This window comes from Condylostylus longicornis, unplaced genomic scaffold (assembly GCF_029603195.1).
Source record: "Condylostylus longicornis isolate FDR11 unplaced genomic scaffold, ASM2960319v2 ptg000030l, whole genome shotgun sequence".
Classification (NCBI taxonomy): Eukaryota; Metazoa; Arthropoda; class Insecta; order Diptera; family Dolichopodidae; genus Condylostylus; species Condylostylus longicornis.
In genome coordinates, this window is record NW_026577999.1 from 10,667,339 (window position 1) to 10,691,728 (window position 24,390).

At 24.9% G+C, this 24,390-nt stretch overlaps 1 protein-coding gene across 1 annotated transcript in view; it reads right to left on the bottom strand.

Annotated features, from left to right (window-relative positions):
- LOC129607895 (cardioacceleratory peptide receptor) overlaps positions 1 to 24,390 on the bottom strand; it is a 67,395-nt gene that overhangs the window by 15,958 nt on the left and 27,047 nt on the right. Inside the window, exon 2 of the mRNA XM_055519140.1 lies at positions 4,087 to 4,222. Coding sequence (XP_055375115.1) covers positions 4,087 to 4,222 — 136 coding nt within the window. The remainder of the gene's footprint in view (positions 1 to 4,086; positions 4,223 to 24,390) is intronic.

Sequence of the window (24,390 nt, forward strand, 5' to 3'; positions counted from 1 at the left end):
GAAACTAATAAGCACTTTTTTTCAAAAAATTCTTGGAAAAGTGCTAAAAAGGAAAAAATTATTTACTCTCTCTAAATCTTATTTATTTTCTCCTTTACAAGAATATCATATAGAAAATTTATGTGTGTGTGTATTTGAAATGTATACGTATATTTTTTGGAAACTTTTTTGAAAACAAAAACGCGAAAAGTTTTTCAACTTTTTTTCTTTTTTTCCTATGCTATGCATAAGTTTTTACTTAAAAACATAAAAACCTCCTTAATGATTTTAGGCAGTAGGATGAAAATAGAAAAATGAATTGTATAAAAAATTCATAATATGAAAATTGAAAATAAATACGGAAAATGTAGAAAATTTTTCGTGAATTAAACTATAGGGTATAATATTGCTAAAAATATTTAAGAAATTTCAGATCCTACATATCCTATTATCTATATCCACTGTATTCTAATAATGAAATCCTATTAATAGTAAAAATATTTTGAAAAAACATAAGTAATTAAATTTCAAGCAATTCAATAAAATAAAATATTTGTTTATACACTCCTAATCCTTATTGTGAATGAATTAAAAAACGTATTGAGAATTGTCCAACATTTCAGTTACTTAGCTTAATTGGAGATTAGCCACTCTGCTATAAATAACGAAATAAAATTCTATTCTCTTAAAAATACTAAACGACAATAATCAAACTGGCTATATCTATTTAATTTTCTAAAAAATAATATTTAAATTCGATGGGATTTCATTATGCCAAATGTGTGTCTAAAAGTATGCAATTTTTTACTTAATTTGCATTTTATAGATAAAAATAATATTTTATTATCAAATAAAATTTTATTATCAAAATAATATTTTATTTGCTTATAATGATTTTTAAAATATTCATTAATAAGGACCTTTAGTAAAGATGAAAGGAAGAGAATTATTAATCGAGATTATAATTAACAAGCAATATTTATTGAAACATTTGAGTATACAAAACACATCTCAGAATTTTGATTATGAATTTCATAAAAATTTAAATTAGAAGAGAATCACTATACAGCCCGAGTTAATAACAGTTCTTTTATACATATATATCGTACAATATTACGGTAGGCTCGTCACGTACCTAGTAAGTTCAATGATGTCAGCTAGTAAGTTCAATGATGATACAATATGTATACAGAATGAATTTAGTTGTAAAGTGGTACAATCTCTGGAAAGTAGAAAGATTGGAAAATTTCATAAAACAAATTATTCCAGGAGGGAGAGGGAGGGCTACGAATGAATATTTAACTCCAAAATCCTAGTTGAAAAATTTTCGTTTCGATAAAAAAGGTGTATCGCGATCCACCTAATTATTAACCGATTTAAAAAATTAATATAGAATGGAAAGCTGAAAAGTAGATGATTTCGATTTAGCACTACCCAAGCTTTATGTTGTGAGAGGTTACAAGTTCACCCTTGTATAACCACATTAACAAATTAATTAATTTCCTCACAATTCAATATTCTCATTTTTAATTTCACTATCATAGAAATAGTATAAATACATTCAAATCGCAGAAAGAAATTATAAATACTCTTAAAATTTAATTAAGTCATTCTACAATTTTTCAAATACAGCAAATTATAAAATAACTAAAGTGAAATTAATGCTTTTAATTATATTTAGTAGAAATATGAAGAAATAAAAGTTACTTGAATTTCAATTTAAATAATAAAACTGTTTGGTAGAGCTTAATACTTTTCAAAAAATACTTAAGAATTATAAATAAAAATTATTATTTTAAAAAACATGTCAACTTAAGGTTAAAAACATTTCAATTAAGAAAATATTTTAGTGAAGTGAATATCCTTTATTAATTTGATTAATTACAAAGTTATTTCCTTCTCTATTGCCATCAACCATTATTTCTTAAAGAACTTAAAATCAGTTCTGCCAACTTTTTGTTTTCTATTATATAAAAATTAAATTTTAAGATTTTTATATTACAATTATACAAACTGTTATACAGATTTATTTATTTTGATATTATATATAACAAAAGATTTCTAGTATTTTTTAAATTATTTATGGGGGAGAATTTTTAGTTTTTATATATGATTTATTACATATATATATATATATATATATATATATATATATATATATATATATGTAAATGAACATTGACTAGGGTATAATCAAAATTTTAATATACTTTTTAAACTTTAAATTGGAAAAGTTTAGAAAGACATTTTATATAGCGATTAATAAATATTTTCTTTTATATTTTAGTGGAAATTAATGCCCCTAATTTAAAGCTCTTTATATATACATATAACATACATATATATATAATTATGTATATATGTACACATTTATATGATTACATATTTTCAATGAAATTCTTCAATTTTATTAGGATTCAAACCGAATAATATGGGTTTTAGGGAGTCTTATGAAAATTTATTAAATTATTTCTTTATTATAGTTCGTGAAAGAAATATTAAAATTTTTTGATTTTGTGTAGTTTCTTGATATTTTCTAGATTATTGAATACCACAATGAAGTTATTTAATATATAGATGCTGACATTTTATGTATGTTTTAATTCTTGGCTTCTTCTAATATTTATTCCACATATAGCTTTGCAAAAACTTCAATTCTGATTTGCTTAAAAGAACAATAAAAAAAATTTTCTCTTTAAAGACAAAAGTTTTTCAATATCTAGATCGTTATGAAAATTAATTTCAGAATAAAAGTTTTTTTGTTTCTCACAAATTAAAGGTTTTGTCATCGCACTCATTTTTAATCTTTGCAATTTATTATTTTTTTTCATTTTCGAACAAAAAGTGTTGTTAAAAATAGTTATAAAAATATAGCTGGCTAAAACCAATTGTTTGTAATGTAGCACTTTTCCCTTCAACAAGTGAAAATACTGCTTTTAATGCCAATTTAGCTGTGTACTATATTATTAAAAATACTTTCATTCATATACGAATGTATTTAAAAAATTGCATATATTTAGGATGAGGCAAAAAAAAAAAAATTAAAAGAGCCATCAGCATAACTCTTGAATTATTGACCCTTTAATTGTGTGAGTTTGAAAAAAAATTATATTTTTTAATGGCATAGCATTTATCGTCAGCTATTTGTCTTTATTGAAATTTTGGAAAAACTTGCAGTTTCGGAAATATAAGGTGTCAAAAATAGAATTGTATATCAGTCTTACTCAATTATTTCATCATTTTAATTGTCGGAATTGTAAATGAAATCGAATTTCAATTACCAGAATTTTAATTTAGTTCCCGAATCTCGATTTGAGGGAAACCAAAATGTAATTAGTGAAAAAGCTGATGTGGTCATCTCTAATGAGCAAAAATACTTTAATAAACTAAAAATAAATTTTACAAATTTTAAAAATGCCAATTTAATTTAATTATATAACTAACTACATTTAGGAATTTCGCACGTGTATTCATGACATTCAATTTAAAATTAGAAATATTTTCGCGGATTATTCGGTTTAGAAAACCAAATATAACCGAGTATATATTGGTATACAGCATGTTGATACCCAAATCTGTTGTCATTCTGAGCGTGTATATGCATAAGAATAAAACGATATAAATAAATTATTTTGGAAGACTTTTTAAAAAATCGCATTTTAATATTAAAATAATTTTCAATTTATATCTTTTAATGCGTCCTTAATCAATCTTAATTTCCATTTTTTCTGCGCTTATTTTTTCTCTACATTCCTACTCATTTTCTTTTTGTTATTTTGTTTTTTTTTTATAAAATGATAATATGATTTAGATGATTAATTTTCTTTTAATACAAAAAAGCAACACTTCACTTTATTTAAGTGCTTGAATTTCAAAGTATTATAAAAAAATGAATATAAAAATGAAAGGAAAAGAAAATCTGCTAGAATAAACAATAAACTGCACCCAAAATCAACGTCATCTCCACCTTCTTCCTAACTGAGTAAATAAATTTTTATTTAAATTAGAAAAAAAAACAAAAAAAATCTTTAAAATAATTTCATTTTTTTTTTTTTCAAACTTCTTAATTATTATTTAAAATGTGTTATGTGGTATTATTAAACTTACCAGCTATGGCCAATTGTTTTATAAAGAAATTCATCCTTGATTTACGGTTTTTATTCATAAATAATGTAAACAATACTGCTGTATTACCTAATACAATAACAATAAATAGAATCCAAAGAACTGTAAATTGCTCCGTCTAAAAAGAAAATAAGAAAAAAAAAAAATTTTTTATTAATTTATTGTTATTCAAATATGTGTGTATGTGTGTATACAATATAAAGTCCACATTTATATGCTTAAAAGCTGCAAGGATATAAAACAGGATAAAAGAAAAAGTCAGTTGAAAAAAAATGAGAAAAGAGAAAACAATTTTGTATTGTTCTTCTGTTCTTCTTCTCCTTTTCTTGTTTTTTGATTATTTAAAAGGGTCTGATGATTTAAAATAACAAAAGTACTAAAATAAATTGTTATATTTGAGTATTTATATTTATATATAACACAATTCTTCACACAAATATCTAGAGAAATAAAAAAAAAAGTATTATTCTTCATATTAGACTTATTAAATTAATGGAAATCCGTTAAGGATGAAATAGGATCCAATTATCTATATAATTTCGTTAAATTTCTTAGCTCATTTAAAAACTAAACAGAACAAAAAATGCCATGGAATTAAAGAAACTCACTCCATTATATTCAAATACCCATAAATCTTTATAGTTCGTATACTGAAATTGAGGGAATAAAATTTTTTTGGAATAAAAAAAATTTTTAATTTAACAAATAGGTTTGCTTTGTTTTTATTTATTTTTAAATCTTCCCAAAATATTATGGGTTCCAATATATTCAAAATATTTTTTATTTAGATTTTTATTTAAAATATTGAATTAATTTTAAAATTAATTAAGAAATAACTAAAAATAATCGGATATAATAAAACTAAATTTACTCTCTTTATACTTGCCGGGTGAATTTCCTTTAAAGTACAATTGTATATATTTGACTTTGTACTCGTAAGTATATCAAGTATTTTTCTGGATAATTTCTTAAAAATCATTCTATATGAAATTTATTCTATTGAATTTCCATTTTATAAGAATTGCTCTTAAAATAATATGAAAAAAAATTTTGAAGATTGTGAAAATAAAGTTTTTACGAGAATTACTTAAAATTTTTTAGAATATTTTATTATTTTCAAATTAAAATTAATTGAAATACGAGTATGAAATAGAAGGTATTTTTAGTAACATCTTAGTAGCAATAGTATGTAAATTTATTTTTAAATATGAATAAAATTTAAAATTATGTTGTTCTCATCCGAAGGGTATGCAATAATTATACTCGTACAGTATACAATTATACTGATTATTGAGAATAATTTTAGAAGATAAAGTATTTTCATATATTGAAATAATTGCTACTTCAAAAAACTATTAGTTTTACACGAACTTAGTTAATATTTATTCATAGAACTCTCAAAATAGTCTAAAATTATCTTTTAACAGACAAGTTGGATGAATCGGCTTCAAATTTACAAATTCACAACCAAATTACGAAATAAATAAATATTAATAATAAAAAAGATCAGCTCTACACTTTTCTCTCTACATGTTATCTCTCTATACTTATTAAAGAATTATGAACTTTATGAGTTTTAAAGCTAGAATATAACCATAATTAAAAATATTTTTATTTTTCTCTTAATCGTGCTATATTCTCGGTCTCTCTTGTACGTATTGTATTTAATTGTGTATATGCTCTTTCCTTTTTCAATTCATTTTATTTACACATAGTTATACGTTCTTTCCAATAACTTCTTTCTCTTAGATATTAAAATGAAAATAGAACAAGAACGATTTTTCGCAACGAAATGTCAAAATTCATAAGAATACTCATATACTTGTATAAATTTCCAAAATGAAGCGAAATTACAGCTGTTTCAGCTGTGTACAGCTGTTACAAAATTTTGTAAGTTAATTTTGCTATTCCGTTGTTATTCTAGGTTAACAAACGGAAATTGTTCGCAGTTTTCGTTTTCCGGTTTGATTCTGTTTTGTACTCTTAAAGATCGAATTTGTCTTTGATCGCAATGTTTTTGTTCTCCCTCAATTATTTATTATGAATTTTTATAACATTAAAATAATTTCTCAGTATTTTGTATTAAATCATAGTGCCCACTCACTGTTTACTTGTACATATATTGCAAATAAACAGTATGAATTTACTTTACGGATACAAAATTTTGTAAAATAGAAAAATTAAAAATTTTTAAATTAAATTTTTTGATCTTCACAATAAGGAAATAGCCTAATATTCTACAATAAAACTGAAAATATTTTAACAATAAATAAATAACAAATAAATCATTTAAGGAAATCCTGAAAAGGATAAGTTTTCCTTCATGTTATTAATGATTGAAAGAAAAATTACATTCCTTTAAAAGCATTTTATCTTTTTTTCTCTTTTCAATTAATTTTTAACCAGAGGTCATTGATATTAATTATTTTTTAAATTATCCTTTAACGAATATAGATCTTATATGTAACTTGTATATAAAATTATTTTTGGAGAAAATTTTCCAAAAGCCTTCATTCATTTATTCTAATTTTAATATTCGTTGTGGTGTATTTGGATTACTAATGTACAATGTGTTTATTACAAATTTACATTGACTTTAAATGAGTCCTTGTAGAAAATTTTTTAACTACTTACTTGATTACATGACTTTAAATCAGGTTACATTGTGTATTTTAAGGTATGGAATGCTCTCTTCAATATTGTCATTAATTCTATGTTTTTTTCCTTAAAATTTTTTAACTTTTTTAATAAATCTTAAAATTAATTACCGAAAATCAATATTCTTGTAATTTATATTTAAATATTTGGCAAATTTTAATTTCTTTTTCAATTATTTGATATTATTCAAAAATTTAAATTGAATTTTTTTTTAGTCGTTTCTAATATTAAAATCAAATTATTCATTACACATTTCTCAAGTAAATCGAGTGAATAAATTCTTATGGTTTTAATATTTCCAATAACAACAAGAATACAAAAAGGATGAGAACAATTGAAACCATGAACATTTTTTTATGATTCTTGATCTTCAATAATATAAAATGCAATTTGAATTTTGTGCAAATAATATAAAAGTGAAATTTTTAGGACCAGACAAAAAAAAATTTTTTGTTTTTTAAATTAAAAATGTCTGTAATGCTTTTATATTGTTATTTTTTTTTATTAATTTTTTGTTTTTGTAAAATTTTGTAGGACAAAAATAATTCAACAAGTGTCAAAATTTCTTTTTGTGCAAATTATCTGTTAAAATATTATTGAAACTTTAAGAATTTTTTTTTTTTATATTTATTCAAAAATTAGCATTGCATGAGGCACAAAATTAAAAAAATTTAGAAGACGCAATGTCGTAAGTTTCTCGATTTTGGTAGGTTTTTATATTACAAATTTCATTTGGTCATTAAATAATTAAAATTTCAAAGCAACTAATTGGAAAGAATGCAAAAATATTTGAATAAATTGAAAAATCCGATATGTGAATGGAAGTGTCGAATTCTCTTGAATCTATGTATTCTTGATTCCGTCAGCAGTCGTAATTTACTCTTTAAAGTACACATTCTTACAGCAATTCATATACTTGCAATTTAGTTCTGAAACAGTCCAATAAAGGCAGTCACCATTCTAATTCAATTCTAATGTCATTTTTTCATCCTGCAAATCACGGGAGAGTAAAATTTAAAGAATTTGTAACTTATTGACTGCCCCAATATTAAAAGAGAAAACTGTGGAATGTAACAAAGACGGAGGGAGAGAGAGAGAGAGAAAAAAAAAGTTGAAAATCAATTTCAATTTTTATTTTATTTATTTTTTTTTTTTTCTGCTTTGGTTTTCATTACTAAACTGTTTGTCTGTTTGCTTCTAACAACAAAACAGAAAAAAAAAAAATTCCAATTCTTTATTTTAATAGACATTTTTATAAAAAAAAAAAAGCACAAGAAAAAGACAAGTACTAAAAAGATTTATGAAAACAAAAAATTCTTCATTTCTAAAAAAAAATTTCCACTTCATTTTGCCTTTAAAAATCAATTTAGCAGTAAATAAAAAAAAATAAAAGCAAGTTCTCTTCAGAATAATATTAAAAATATCCTGTGACGAGCACAAAACAACAACAACAATACAAAAATCATAAGAACAAGAATTACAAAGTTACTTTAAAAATGGAGAATGAAGGATGAAAATAAGTTATTTTTTATGTTTAAATGATCTAAATAAAAGTCCATCTCCATTTAACGGAGTACTTTTGAATTATTTTGAATTCTTGAATTTCTAAATATAGTTCGTTTGCTTTAACAATTTTTCGATTTATTTCATATAAATGTAAATATGTATATCGTATCGTATGTATATATATACATATGTACAGAATGTTTCTCATAAGGTGGTAAATAATTTCAGGGATGATTCGTTGATCAATTTTTAGCAAAAAGTAATATGGACAGGTGAGGGACAGATACTCTCGTTTTCGAGCTACAACCTAGCAGCAAAAGCAAAAAAATATAACACAAATTTTCGAGAAATTTGAAGTTTTTTAAAACAAATTAAAAAAAAAAACAAAAATCCTGACCTTGAAGGGCTTAATCTCGAAAATTATGATTCAAATCTAAGCGAATGTAAGACCGAAAAGCAGAAGAATAAAGAGCAACCTGTAAAACACGCAGCCGATGGATACTCTATGTCACATGGCTCCGAAGTTACAAGTTTTTACTTATTTCAAAGATAGATATTTTTTCTCAACAGGATTCAAAGGCAAAGGGTATATATGAAGCCCTTCCCGGACGATTTCTTGCTGGAATTTCATCAAAGGATGATCTCTTAAATTATTTGCTACCTTATGAGAAACACCCTGTATAATATTTGTGCTTATGAAGCATCACACAATTTTTTTTTTTCAATTTATATTTTCAGTTTTTCAATTTTATTTTTTCAATTGTCCCGCGCACAAACAAAATAATGATTTTTCAGTTAGATTTTATTCTAATTTTATAGAAATCCATGTAATTATAAAAAATATATTAAAAATATAAATTTAATATCTTGTACAATTGAAATAATAAATTTTTTCCATAATAAGTTTTAGTTGAGATTTTATTAAATTTTTGTAAGAAATTTATTTTTATGTAAATTTTTAAGTGCATTTAGGAGTTGAAGAATTTGCAATCTGACTTTAAATTTTGTGCTTTGTGATACAACAAAAATCAAAAATTCCGTGGTTATCCAAAGTTGTGAGTGTCCTTGCAAATTAGTTAAACTTTTCATTGATTTAAAGAATCGAAAAATCAAAATTAAATCGTAAAAGAATTCTATAGAACGAAAAATCTTCAATAACAGTTGCTTTCCAGCTTGCTTTCTTTGTTAAGAACAACCACTAAGCATATTTGTATATTTATTATTGAATTGCATATCAAATTAAAATATGTAAATATTTCAAATCTATCGATTATTTTTTAAACTTGTTATCATTGGAGATCAAGAAATTTGTATAAAAGGTTTGTATTCTAGCCTTAACAATATTTAAAATTTCTTGAATTCATGTTGGTAATTCAAAAAAAATTTTAAACTAAATTTTCAAAATTGTTTTTTTTTTTTTTCTTAAAGTGGCATACCGTTGACTTGCTTAATTTTAGTTCCATGTTCCTGAAGAAATTGTGAAGTTTTCTCAAAATTTTTTTAAAAATTTATTTTAAAATTGCATACTTCTTGGTGCAATTGAAAATTTCTTTAATGAACTCCGAATTCTTGCAACTGCAAATCACTAAAATAAACATTACATATAGTGATCAACATTAAATAGTTATTAATAAAGAATAATTAAAGAAAATAATTAATTACTTGACCGGGCAGTTTTGTTGAATTTTGTGTTTAGTAGTCAAATGTCTAAGGATAATGCTGTTCTACTAATAATTTGGGGCGTTTTAAAATGCTACACTTTCCTATATAAATTTCAACTGATCAGACTTACTATATTTAATATTCTTGTACGTATTTTACAAATATTTTGTTTATTGATTTTAAATTATGCAGACTTTATTTAAGAACAAAAGATACAATGAAAAAATTCAAAATTTGAAACATGTTTTTTTTTAAACAGAAGAGGTCAAATGAAAAACAAAGGAAAAGAAATGAAATATTTTTTTTCCATTACAAACAAACAACCAAAATGAAGAAGAAAATTGTTACTTGTCCGACCTAATTTTTTTTTTTCAAGGATAATTACATTAAAGAATATAAATGCGTTTTTGTTTGAAAACAAAAAATAAAAAAAATAAAATTTAATAAAATTTCCTTAATGTCTCGAAATTTGTGGTTTTTGAAGTTTTGTTATTAGAAAAATTAAGGAAAATTGTATTTTTTTTTTTTAATATGAAATTGAAAATAAATTTTCAAAATTTTTTACTTTTATCTTAAAATAAAGAATTTTATTTTCAATTTGTTTTTTCAATATTAACTTTTAAAAAGTTTTAAAATTTTAAAAATTTTGAAAAAATGAAATTATGAACTTATTCTCTAAGAGTCTAAGCTATTCACTAATAGGGTTTTCCTATTACGAGTGAGGTCCTTTTTATATTATAAAGCGTGTACTGACTAAGAGGTAATACAAATCGGTCCGGCTAATTACTGAGGACAATAAAATACATCTTAGTAGGCTATCTCTGGGTTAGGTTATCCTGCAATCCTGCAAATTTTGTCAATGAAATTTCGATAATATGGCAAAATTTTTTACCATTTTTATAATATTTTGGAAAAATAAACCTTTAGTTGTGAATCTGCGACTATGTAAATAATTTCTTCATACTGCCGTACCAAAATTCTCTTTAGTAATTTTTAACCGGTTAATACGATTCCAGTTCGAGAATAAAACTTTTCTGCCTTGACTTGTTCAATGACTTTTGGACTGAACTTCTTTAAAGTATTTTAAATTTTTTCAAAACCTAGGGTATTTGAATAAATTCAAAATTCAATTTTGATTGTAAATTTGAAATTCACATTTTTAATGTTCGTTTTAAAGAAAATCTGAAAGAGTAAGTGGAAAGGGGTCAATAATTTTAAATGAATAATTCGAGAAAGAAAAAAAGACAGCACCAACATTTATGTTTCTTTTATCAATGTTCCCGAAATCTAAATGATTTCTTTGATTTGGAATTTTTTTTTCTCTTATTTTAAGTCATTACTCCTGGACAAATTTACTCTATAGGCATTTAGGCATACTTTTAATAAATTAATGGTTAATTAATTGTCATTAATGGAAATTTTTTTTTCGGTCATTATCAAATTTTCAAATTTCCTTATTACTGTAATTATACAAATGCGTGTAAATGTGAATAATTTATTTAACAAGGTAACAATAATATTAGGTTTGTGTTTTTGTTCGAAAAGTTACCTAAGGACCACTACGAAAATTCTCTACTTTATTATAAAATGATAGATGAATATTTTAGAGTATTATACTCGTAGGAAAAATTAAAAATTAAATTAAATATTGAGAAATTATAGGGTTCAAATGCGACTCCAGAAAAAAATAAAATTTTGGAAAAAAATTAACAATAATTTGAACGAAATCAGAATCATTTTTAAAGAACTCGAGTCTCGAAAACTAATCTGAATCAATCATTAAACTCACTAAATCAATAGTACATGACCACACATGTTTCCTAATTATGTTTGTGAATTAAATTTATTTTCCAAACGAAAACAAAAATTTTGACAGTCTCATCTTCTGTGCGATATTATGAATGGGTAGGCAATGCTTCGTATACATTCTCTTTAAAGATCATATCGCATAAAACCAAACAGAAGAACGTATAATACTCTCGTAAATTTGTTTATTACAAAAATGATTAAATAGGCAACATTTAAACTTGCTCTACTTACTAAAATGTTTTACAAATATCCTTTTTTTCCCAAAAAACAAAAACCAAAAAAACAGAAAAAATTTTTTTTTTGTTTTAACAATAACGATAATTGTGGGAAGTAGCGTATTAGGCAGGCAATTACATACAATTTTTGTTAAGTTCACCATAAGGAATAATGAAAGAGAGACAAAAAAAAGTTTCTTCGCTTTTTGTATTTTATTACAAATTTACTTAACGTAATTATTCTTTTTAACTCATAAGTGGAAAAAGTAATATAAAAAAAGCTAAAAAGCAGAAATGTAAACGATTTTGCTTTCATTTTGGAAGGGAAAATGATGGAAGCATAAAACACATTTAAAATTTTTTTGTTTATTTTTGTATACGAGTTTCTAATTTCTGTCACGACGACACCAGAAAAGCAAAAACACAAAACAACTATGAGAGTGTATAACAAATTTTTATTATGATTCATTTGGTATATTTTTTTACTTAAGTACATTTGGGTGTAGAGAATTTAATGTCGTCTAAAATTATTGAAACTGTCTACTAGCTTGTCTATCCACATATTTGTGAATGACACAGCTTAAGTGTTATACAAATCAAATAAAGAATTTTTAATTTTTCCAGTACATTACCTTATTTGCTAATAACCCCGCTGTAGGTTCTCTTGATATTAGAAACACACATTTTGTTACACATTCATATTTTCGGTACTTAACCAACAAAACCTTATAAAATTAAATATTTGAACATTCTGTTGAAAAATATTCCCAATTTCAATTATTATTGATATAATTTGATAATAGAAAAAATTGCATACTTTTAGGTGCAGAAAGAAAAATTCCTTAAACCAGTTTGAGTAACTCAAATTTCTTTAATTTTTTAAACATTATTTCAATTAAGGGATATTACTTAAGCAATTCAACAATTTCCTTCCTTGTTTCTCTTTAGTTAAGGCTGAAAAATAACACAAAAAGAACCCAAAATTCTTTTTTTCTATATTTATAATGCTTATTTTTTATAGTGTCAGTAGCAAGAAAACACTTCGAGAAAAAAGAAATCTTTAAAATCATCGTTTGTCTTACAAAATGAAGAAAATCAACGCCTAAAAACATTTTTCAGAATTTTAGAAATACAAGAGTTTTGAAGAAAATCACAAGAAAAAAAAAACCTGAAGAATAATGACATGAATTTTAAATTGTTTGTATTTTCTATTTTGGTTTTATTAATTGGGTTAATGATGTTGGGCCAAAAAAAAAGAAAAGCATTAGAAACTTAAAGATTGAAAAGTTTTCCTCTTATCCGACATATATGAATGTGGGTATTTTTTATAGAATCAGAATTAAAAACTTCTTACAAGTATAATAAAATAAACAAGGATCTTGAGGAAAAAATGGAAAGCACACAATAAATACAGAAAGAGAAAAAACATTCATGAAAAAAATTTTTAAAAGAAATTTCGAAAGTTAATTTTTTTTACTTTTAAAATATCTGAGATATTATGAGCAATTGTGCCTGATATTTGGTAGTATTCTGAAAACCAGATTGGTGCAGCTCATCTAGATGAAACAAAAAAAAGTAGGAAACATTTGCCTTTTTTCGATTGCCCTATCGATTTATGAGATTGCAAGAATAATCTTCCTCGTTTTTAATTTTTCCTTTCAAATTTTTTTTCTGATCGGAGGAAATCATCAACAGAGAATTCAGTGACTGTTTACCAGGTTGCGGGTTGAAATATTGTGCCACTTTAAGGTCACTAAAATCTTTGATCCGTGTTTAAACTAAAACTGGTCATTAGATTAACCATTAACATTAATTTGGCTAGAATATAGAATAGGAAATATAAAAAATCGCTTTCATAAAATTATTTTTTAAATTAATTTTTAATTTTTTTAACAATCTTAATGAAATTCATAGTGCTCAAAGATATCCTGGGATATTTTAGTTAAAAATTCCCGATTTAATAAGAAAAATATAAATAGTTAAGGCAATCAGAACTGTTTACTGTCGTATTCAATTCAATAAATTACGAAAATATTAAATATTCCAATGTATAATTTGTTATTGGAATTAGACTTATTACAACTAGACTTACTACATCTACGACTTGTACAATTTCAATTTTTGTGTTGAGCTGTAAAACTTTTCCTAAAAAATCTATTCGGATTTTGCTCTTTCAAGTTGACGTTATCAATTTGAAACCAGAACTAGTTGTAAAATCAGGTCTATATTTGATTCTATTAACATTAATTTTTATTTTCCTACAGACATGTTGTTCGTAGACAGTAATACAGAATCCTTAAATATTAATCTTTTCAAAAAACTCAAAAAGTTAAAGAAAACTTTTTTACTAGTATAAAGGTCACTTTAATCACTTTTCATTGAACTTTTTTCAAAAGGAGAAACATTTTCTGAATATTAATTATTCGAACACAAAAAAAGAAATAAAAAAATAATTTAAAATTTTTTAAACCAAACGTAAATTTTTCAAAGAAATGACAATTTTGTCGGTGTATAGAAAAACTAATAAAATTTCTCTATCTTTTGAATAAGAAAATTTTTATTGTGAATTGGCTTAGACATAGCAATTTAATTAATTATTCAAACAAAATTTCATAAATCTTAATCAATTACTCTTTAAATACAAAATATAGGAAATTTTCTCTATATCATAGCGGAAAATATTCAATTTATTTGCTCTTCAATTTCAATGTCCTTGAAAACATACAATTCTTCAAATAGAATGTTAGTTACGAACACCATTTAGTGTTGCTACAAAATTAATTCCGGAATTGGTAATTAAATTAATATTTTATAAATTTTGTATTCTATTTACAGATTTGTAGGCTCAATAAATCACCAGGAATGCTTTTCATCAAATTTGAATTTTACAATTTATAAATTTAGGTTTAAATTAATTTTTGAACTTGAAATCATTCACGTTTTTAAGAATTAATTGCCATGCCATTTAAAAACGAAAAGTCAATTGCTACAAATGCAAATTTATTTCATTTATAGTTTGATAATATTTTGGCCTGTGGGGTTTTTCGTGTTATACGTCCGTTACTTTCATTATAAATTCTACGCACATTACAAAAATTTTTTTGAAAATTTTTAATTATAAATAAAAGTTGAAAACAGCTCCTCCGATAACTAAAGTTATCTGAATAATCAACACAACTCTTGTATGCGAAAACGAAAGTGAAAATTATGAAGTAACTTGCAAATATCGTAATTAATTCTCTTAAAATTGTCATGTACATAAATAATTATTTAAAAAGTTTATATTACTTAGTCAAAACTTTTTGAACTCATACTTTTGTTGAAAACTTGGCATGTACTACCTAAAATTTTGAATTATTAAATATTTTCCTCAAAAAAATAGAAAACTGTACTTAGTTGATTTTGATTTTAATGTGCATACATTAATTAACAACATTCTCATGGCAATACTGGTGTTCTAATATTTAAATGCAAAAAAGAGAAAAATCATAATTTAAAGAGGCAATAATATAAAAGCAATATTATCAGTCAAAATGCCAGATTCAATATGGAAAAGAGAAAAAAGGTGACAATTGAATATTTTTACTGCGAATTGGAAAATTTTACAATTCAAAATTTAATTATTTTTTTTCTGATTTTCTTTTTACTTCATTTTTTCAATTTTATTTCTAATACGCGACATGAAAATGAAATTTAATTAAATAAAAACGTGACAGCCATATTGAAATTTAATGGTTACTATTTTTAATGTACTCGTAACGTTACAAAATATTGAAATATTTAAAAATATTTTTTCAATATTGTGTTGAGATTCAATGTTTACTACATGAGAATTGAAAATGTAATTTTCATGTAATGAATCATCATTCCGGTAATTATTCATGCTAATTGCTAATATATTTCCTGTGCTCGTACTATAATATTAACTTTAGAGATTAAATTATAACGCAGTAAGTCTGAAATACATTCCATTCCAAGCAGTATGAAATTTTCTAAAAAATTTTAAAATATAGCATAATCTTATTTAATAATCTTAGTGAAATTATTACAAAAAAATTACATTTACTAATAAAATCTACATAAAAAGTGAGTTTTTTTTCTTCTAATCTGTGTTGATTCTTCATGACAATTAACAGCTTGCAATAACCAGGTCATCATATACGTTTCGATCTATCGTTGCATCAACCAAATCTCCAACATTTGTTTTTCCAAATAAATCTCTAATACATGGCAACCAACACCTCTCCTGGGTTCTTTCCCTGAATATTTAGTTGGTGTATATCATATATAGGACAGTTTTCAGGAATTTATACTCTCGAATAGCTCCTTGTTTGCATTCATTCTTCTAAGAACTGCTTCGTTTGTTATGTAATCAACACAGGATAATCTCAACATCCTTTGGAATGTCGTCATTTGAAATGCCTAAGTCTTTAATTTTCAATGTCCACATTTCTATCCCATATTACAGTATATTGACCACACATACCATTTTAAGAATCGCAGTGAGTACTATAATTAAATTTACCAGGAAAAATTATTTCCGCCAGTCTCACCATCATCTAAAATTCCCAAAACATTTTTTACAATATTGCAAATTTTTGGAAATTTTGGCAAATTTTTATTTTTTCCTATATCCAAAGGATTGTAAATTTTATTTGTTTCACATAGTAAAAAGTTTTGGCTTATACTTTATAATCATTAATTAGCTATCCTTGAATTTATTTTTGAAAATAATAAACAAGTTCTATGTAATTACTATTCCATAATCATTCTTTATACATAAATTTCAAGGATATTTATTAAAACAATATTATTGGATTAATTAGTTAACAAAAAAAATTTTCAAATTTCCATATTGCCTAATATTTTCCTAATGAATTAGTTACTATAGGCAAAAGAATACTAGTATTATCAATAGTACGAGAAAAAATTTAATAAATATGTATAAGGAATCTGGTATACACAAGCTCTTGTTATTCATGTAGAAAAGAATTAATTATTTTCTAAAATAATTAACGCATTTACTGCGAATTTTATTAGAGATGAAGGAAATATTAAAATCAGTTCTTAGTAATATTTATACAAAAAATTCCATCCTATTTCCATTCCTTCAAAAATTTAATTTCCTTATTAATTTTAAACCAATTAAATTTTATTAATAATTAACAGAAATTAAAATTCTGGTCGATATCATCTGGTATTAATGTTTTCACATATTTCCATTGGAATAAATCAAGAGTTTACGAAAAAATTTTTTATACAGTTGCCGAGATTTTGTTTTCTATTTTGTGATCAATATAAAAAATAACAATTAAAAGGGATTCATTTTCTATTCCACTGATCCTTAAACAAACTTAGGGAGATTAGGTTATGATATCGAATTTATTGTTAATTTTGCTGAATATATTTTGGGTGCTACATTTCTATAGCTTAAAATTTCTTTTGAAATATTTAATTCTTAATGTCAAGTTGCTCTCTGAAATAATGATTAAATTTATTTAATTGAGAATTTCATTGACATATCATTGACGTAGAATACACCAAGTCTCTTCGGATGTTTAATCTTTTGCTTCGGATATAATTGTGAGTAGATCTTGGTTAGTTTTTTTGTTGGCCCATTATGTAGTATCTTGCATCATCATATTAGAAGGTTTTTCAGTTTATTGCTCTTCCTATATTTCTCTTGCGCTCGTCTTGCTTTTAATTTCCGTAAAATTAAAAAAGAATTTTCTGAAAACGAAACGTCTTCTCCTGTTAACCACGACCGTATAACAAACAAAATTATTATTTTACATTGATTAATTATGACAGTGATGATTTTTCGCTCACATTTACGCTTTCTCTTTTTTTTAATATTAATTTGAATGTTGTAATGTTTTCTGTTACACATTTGTCATTTTTAATGATAAAATTATTCTTCAATTTAATTCAAATATCTTTTGTGATCTCTAAATAATGGATATGAAATGTTTTTTTTTTTTCGCGAGTAGACATTTTTCAAAGAAATACAAGGATTTTTATAAGCTTTGTCAAAAATGAAAAATGTATTTTGAATTTCTTTTTAAGGTAATTGTAATAAAAAATGAAACTTACATTATTTGTCTGGCTGATTAAAAATAATTTCTTACTCAATGTATCCACATTAAAACATTTTGTACTCATAAGATTATTATAAATAAAATTTTTTTACCGAAATTCTTATATTCAATTACACATCTCTTTCTCTCCCATCCAGTTCCGAATTTTCAAATAAAGTGAAAGGAATAAGTTTTCTCTTATATGTTCCTGGAATTTCACATTATTCTGGAGGTTAACATCGTTTCGGCATCACGAAATATTCGGCATCATTATTTTAGAACATTTTTATTTTTCATATTGCTTTACTTACTGTACCTGAAACATTTAAGCAGCGCCGGATCTACCATATGTATATGCAAAGAAGGCAATAGCAAAGGGCGCTGGAAAACGGGGGCTCCGTTGACAACTTAATAAAAAATAAAGTTGGGTCAAACCAATGGTTTGTATTGTAGCACTTTTCCCTTCAACAAGCGAAAATTCTGCTGTTCAATACAGTCTATGTATCCCTATCACACTATTAAAATTATTTTCAATCATATACTAAACTATTTCTAGGATTGCATATATTTAGGATGATGCATACATGCAGTCTTTGAAATTAAGCAAAAATTAGTATAAAGAGGGGTTAACATGATGCTCGATTTTAAGGGTTACTTGTGTGAGTTAAGAAAAATAATTATATTTTTTAATGTCATGGAATTTATCGTTAACTTTTTGCATTTATAGAAATTTGAAAAAGCTTGCGGTTTCGGAAATATAGGATGTCAAAAATTCAAATTTTACAAATTTCAAGAGGCGATAACTTGAGAGGGGTTGGAGATGGAAAAAATTTTTTTCTAACGAAATAAACTATTTGTTAATGTCTAAAAGCCCCTAAAATTTTAAGCTTCTACAGGCTGGGGTCTAGAAGAAAAACCAAATCAAAAATTTGGAAAAAAAAGGCTTTAGATAACGGTAAATTTGAACGGCCATTTTGTTTTTCTAAAGTTTAACTATAGTATACCGCGCTAGGGAAAGCAAGCCGTTGCCTTTCTGCGTTTGCAAAATTTCAAAAATGCTTATGGTTTCATTGCACATAATTTTAGCTTTCTATCTTTAAAGGTGTAGAAGTTTTGTAAACAGACACATGGACAGACGGACGGACGGTCGGACGGGCGGACGGACGGACAGAGTGAAACTAATAAGCACTTTTTTTTTAAATTTTTTTGAAAAAGTGCTAAAAACTGAATTTTAAAAAAATTCTTTTTATTTACAACGAAACAAAACCAAGAGCTAAAAACTCTTGATAAAGTTACAATAAAGTAATTTATTATGTGCCATGTGCAATGTTTATTACATATTGTCCATTGCTTTGGACATTGCATTTCAATGGGTCAAGGAGGGGGCCGCACTATTTGGAAACTGCCTAGGGTGACGAAAAAGTGAAAACCGGGCCTGCATTTAGGTATAAACAGATTTAAAAATATAAACATAAATTCTTTTTAATGCTGATTTTTTCTATATGTACTTTTATTTTTTTTGTAAAATCAAATTTTCTGAATTAATAACTTTTACTGTTTTCGGCAACTTTTGCCTTTTTTTTCATTAAGCTTTAATTCCAATTTTTTATCCTATTATACGTTTGTATGCATCACATATTTAACATCATTATACTGCTATTATTACTTTTTTTTATATCTGATCAAACAAATTTGCTCTTATTATTAATAATCTTATTTATATTGAATTTGCCACAAAAAAAAAGGTTAAATTTTTACATATACGTATGACTTACATAGGTATGTACCTTTAGTATAATATTAAGAAGTATACGGATCTACAACAGATGGATGTGTGCGCGTACATGTGTAAAAGTTATTCTAAAACAAAATCTTAAAAAAAAAAGAACAAGCTGTTTTCAAACCTTAACCACCTACAAGCAAAAATATTTTTTTCATTCATAACTTGAATATTCTCAGGTGTAGATTTTGTTATTGAATCATTATAAAATAATTGCAGCGGTAATATTGCGTGTACTTGGTTCAACTTTACACAATTTTGATTTCATAATCAATTTTTCAGTATTTCTATTAATAGAGAACAATTGTGATACCCACGTAATAAAATTGTTTGTGATTTACTATATATGAGGATTCATGCTGGAATGTATTCAAGAGAATGTCGCTTAAAAATAGATGCATAATAACAAACAATTAAAATGCATGGGAATAAAACGGAGTATCTTTTTTCAATTTTCGAAATTCAATAAATTTATAGGTCCGATTTTATTTGAATACTTCTTTTAAAGTTTTTAGGAATGAACTAAGAAGGACCAATGTTATTTATTTAATTTCTGCTATAGTTATCACAAGAAGAAACACAAGTTCATGGATTCAACAGTTGCAAATCGATATTTGTAACAAGTTGTGACTTTGAACTTTGTGGTAAAACTTCAAGAGACAAGAATTGTAGCGTGATTATTATCTATTGAAGTTGAAGAGCCGGACGTGATTATTATCTACTAAAGTTCAAGTAGAATCAAAAATTGGTAAGGCAATTTTTATCGTACAATTAATAATGATAAATATAGGCCGTTATACACATCTCAAAACGAAAAATTTTCGGACGAACGGTTCGGCAATGAGCCGGAATATACCTTTCATTTCTCAAATTCGAAAATTTAATTCAACAGAATATAGCAAAGCATAGTTGTGAAAGTAAGTCATAAACTGCTTTTATAACGTTTTTATTTAAATTTTCTTTATAAAATTTAACAATAATTTTCCAACGTCATCAAAATAAAATTACTTTTAAAGCTGATTTCTCGAGTATTTGGAAAGCAGTACAAAAATTATAAGAGTGAACAAAATTACTAATTTTTCTCTAAATAAATTGTCTTAGAATTATTAAAAAAATAGAATATTTCAGATAAATACAAACATAAATTCAAATAAAGACATACTAAAATTAAACACTATTATTGCTATGTCTTGTTATTTGAATCCTTAAAAAACTATTAAAATTATTTTAAAAATAAATTCATTTTATAGCTGTATGATCTCACATATAAACTAAATTATGAATATTAAAATGAAGCAAAGAATAATCAAATAACCTAATAAAAAGGCCATGGAACTACAAAACAAAAATATCCTTTTCTTATTAAATTAAAGATAACCAAAACAGAAATTCATTGAATAAAAATCACAACTTATATGTGATCAAAAAAAAAACACTGGAAAAATATTCAAGCAGAAAGACACAAATTTGAATATTTCAACACACTATACCACACTATATGGAACTACTTTATAAATAACTTATATTTATTTGTGACATAAAAATCCAAAATAAAATTGGAACATAAAATATCGTATAAGAATAATGTTGTAGTAGATTTTGGCAGACACCTTAAGTCAATGAACTTTAAATATCCTTTATTTTATTATATTTCACTTTTATATTAAAGAATATACACCGGAGGCATCTGCTGATACTAAAAATGAAAAGCAAAAACTAAATATACAATTTTATTTTATAATATAAAAATAAAATGGAAATAAGAAAACCTTTAGACCCTTTTATTCAATTTCAAATTTTTCTTTTTCCATGTTAATACAGATTTAAGCATTTTAAGGATTATTTATTTAGAAAATTCGAAAAATAAGATGAAATAATAAAAAAAGTTAGATGAAGCAGGTAGTTTGTAAAGAAGCACATTTCTATTTAGTTTTATTTAAATAATGCTCTTAAAATCAAAATATTTCCTGTTATTGCATACTTCTAGGGAACGGTCAAAAATCAAATGTTTACGACTTGTTAGTCTAATTAAAGTTTATAATTCAGGTTATTCACCCTTACTTTTTTATTTTTATTAAAATATTTAAAAATATTGGTACATGTTCAGAAGAATAATTCAAAGAAAATTAATATTTTGTTGAAGGACGAGAGAACTGCTTTAAGAAGGGGGGATGAACATTAAGAAGGGGGTATCTTAATATTGCGGTTGGTATTTTAACTTGACAATGTTTGTTGCGAAAGATGGCTAAGAAACTGGGCATTTCGTCATCGGATATTTACCGGGGCGGCCAAGAATTCGGGGTGATGAAGGATTTGCGTCACGTGCTCTGCCAGTGCCCCTGCTGTGATGCTGAAGGAAAAACGGTTTTCGGGAGGATATCGGTTCGACAGATTGGAGGAGCTCTTGGAGGTGATCTGTTAAATCTTTTCAATGCTCTGAAATAGATTTAGCGGACGGAGGTGTGGTGCTTCTCTCTCTAACTAATCAACTAAATATTTTGTTGATTAAGTTGCAAAAAAAGTAAAATTTTTAGATAATTCGAGGGGGGAGAGGTCAGAAATTATTAGCTTTAAATTAAAGCGGAAAGACAGGAATGAGAATTAATTTACTTAAAAAGATCTTGTTTTACGTAAATTTTCAGCTTTCTGCATATTAAATTGTGCAAAAAAATCACATGAATGGACCGACGAACAAGATGAAACTAATGAAGCCCATTTTTTTTTTCAATTTTCCTGCGAATATATGTATGTTTTAAAGAAAATCAAGTAATATACCTCAAGATATTATGAGGAAATTAGATTTACTGTTATGTTTTTGAATATTTTGTATTCAAGAAAAATAGTTTTCTATTGGCAAATAAATTAATAGATTTGGGATTTCATGAATGTTTGCATAAAATATGTATGTATATACACATTAGTACATATTTATTTTAGAAGGATATTTGTATTTATAATTTTACAACAATTCACTGAATTGATTTCCTTAATTTGTAGAAATTGATCTAGATAAACACAAAAATATTCTATATTAAAAAGATCATCAAACTGTTCACATTTGATAGAAAAATAGAAAATCAAAATAAATTTAAGGTTTTTATTTATTTTAGAAACAAAAATTTTAAATTAATTTTTTCTTTTTTTAAATATTTCACATAGGAAAAACTGTTCCGGGTCCCGATAATAGTTATATTATGTAAGAGAATTCAACCGAATGTACTGAAAAAGGTTTAATTTACATTTCAAAGTTTCAGGTGACATACATACCACAGCGGGTGCACGAATCATTTTCTACTCAATCTGAAGCTAACTCATTTTCATTATAGTTAAACTTTTACAAACGGCCCATTTTAAGGTAAAATTTTTGCATACTCGTATAATAGCTGAGTTTAGGCAAAACGCCATATTTACTTCCGTTCTGTCAATTATTTCAATATCTCACTAGGACTTCAACACTACAGGCTAGAAATATATAGTTCTACTTGTTTTAACTATAACTAGTTAAGTAGTGACAAGCTAAGTCACTACTCTTTCTATTGTTGGTAATCCTCCTGACCAGAAAATTGTGACTTCACTTCTCATCTTGATTTATCTATAACAAATATACTCGACTCAAAAAAAAAAAAACATTCTACAATATGTCACTGGCGTCTGCTAACACACTTACAAAAGACAAATGTATTTGATATTGATCGGAGATTTGAATTTTCGGCTGATTAATTGGGAATATATTTTTGGTTTTATTTTTTGCATTACACCCAATGATGCCATTATGAAAAACATGGTTGTTAAATTTTCTGATAATTCTGACATGTTATCAAATACTCGTACCTACTAATTTATCATTATTCACACATACAATTAATTACACACATTATGTTCACACTCTCATCAAAATTTTATCAAACCAATTATTAAATTTTTTCTCGTAATTTTCAATAAAACTGAAAAATTATTATAAAATATTGAAAAGAGAAAATGTATAATTATAAAATTCATAAAATTTCAGATTTTTAATTAAAAAAATCATTTTCATTTTTTCTTCATAAACCAATTTTTTCTTTTAAACAAAATTCTGTCATTACAAAAATTTTTCCCATATTGGAAATCTCATACGATGAATGCATCGAAAATAATTGTTAAGTATAACAAAAATGAATTCCAACATTTTAAGTGCTATTCTGTGTTAACAATTTTATGTAATGTCCTTTGTATTGTATTTTTACAAAATTACTATTTTATATTCCATAACCTTAAAAATAACAATATTGGAAATTAAATTTAACGTGGTTTTGACTTTAAGCATATTACTCGTAATATACTCTCGTACAATGCTATAAAAGACAAAAAAAAAACTGCGACATGAATTTACTTTACATCGAAATTCTTAAATTTAAAAAGGTATGTTTGTATAGATGTAGATTTTTCATTCTTCAATGTATTTCAATTACATGAACGTTGAAACTCTCGAAAAAAGTAATTAGTTCAAAAATAAAAATAACAATTGTACCTTATTTGAAAACAAAAATTGATGAAATAATTGATTACGGTGAATACAATAAGATGCAAGGATAAAGTA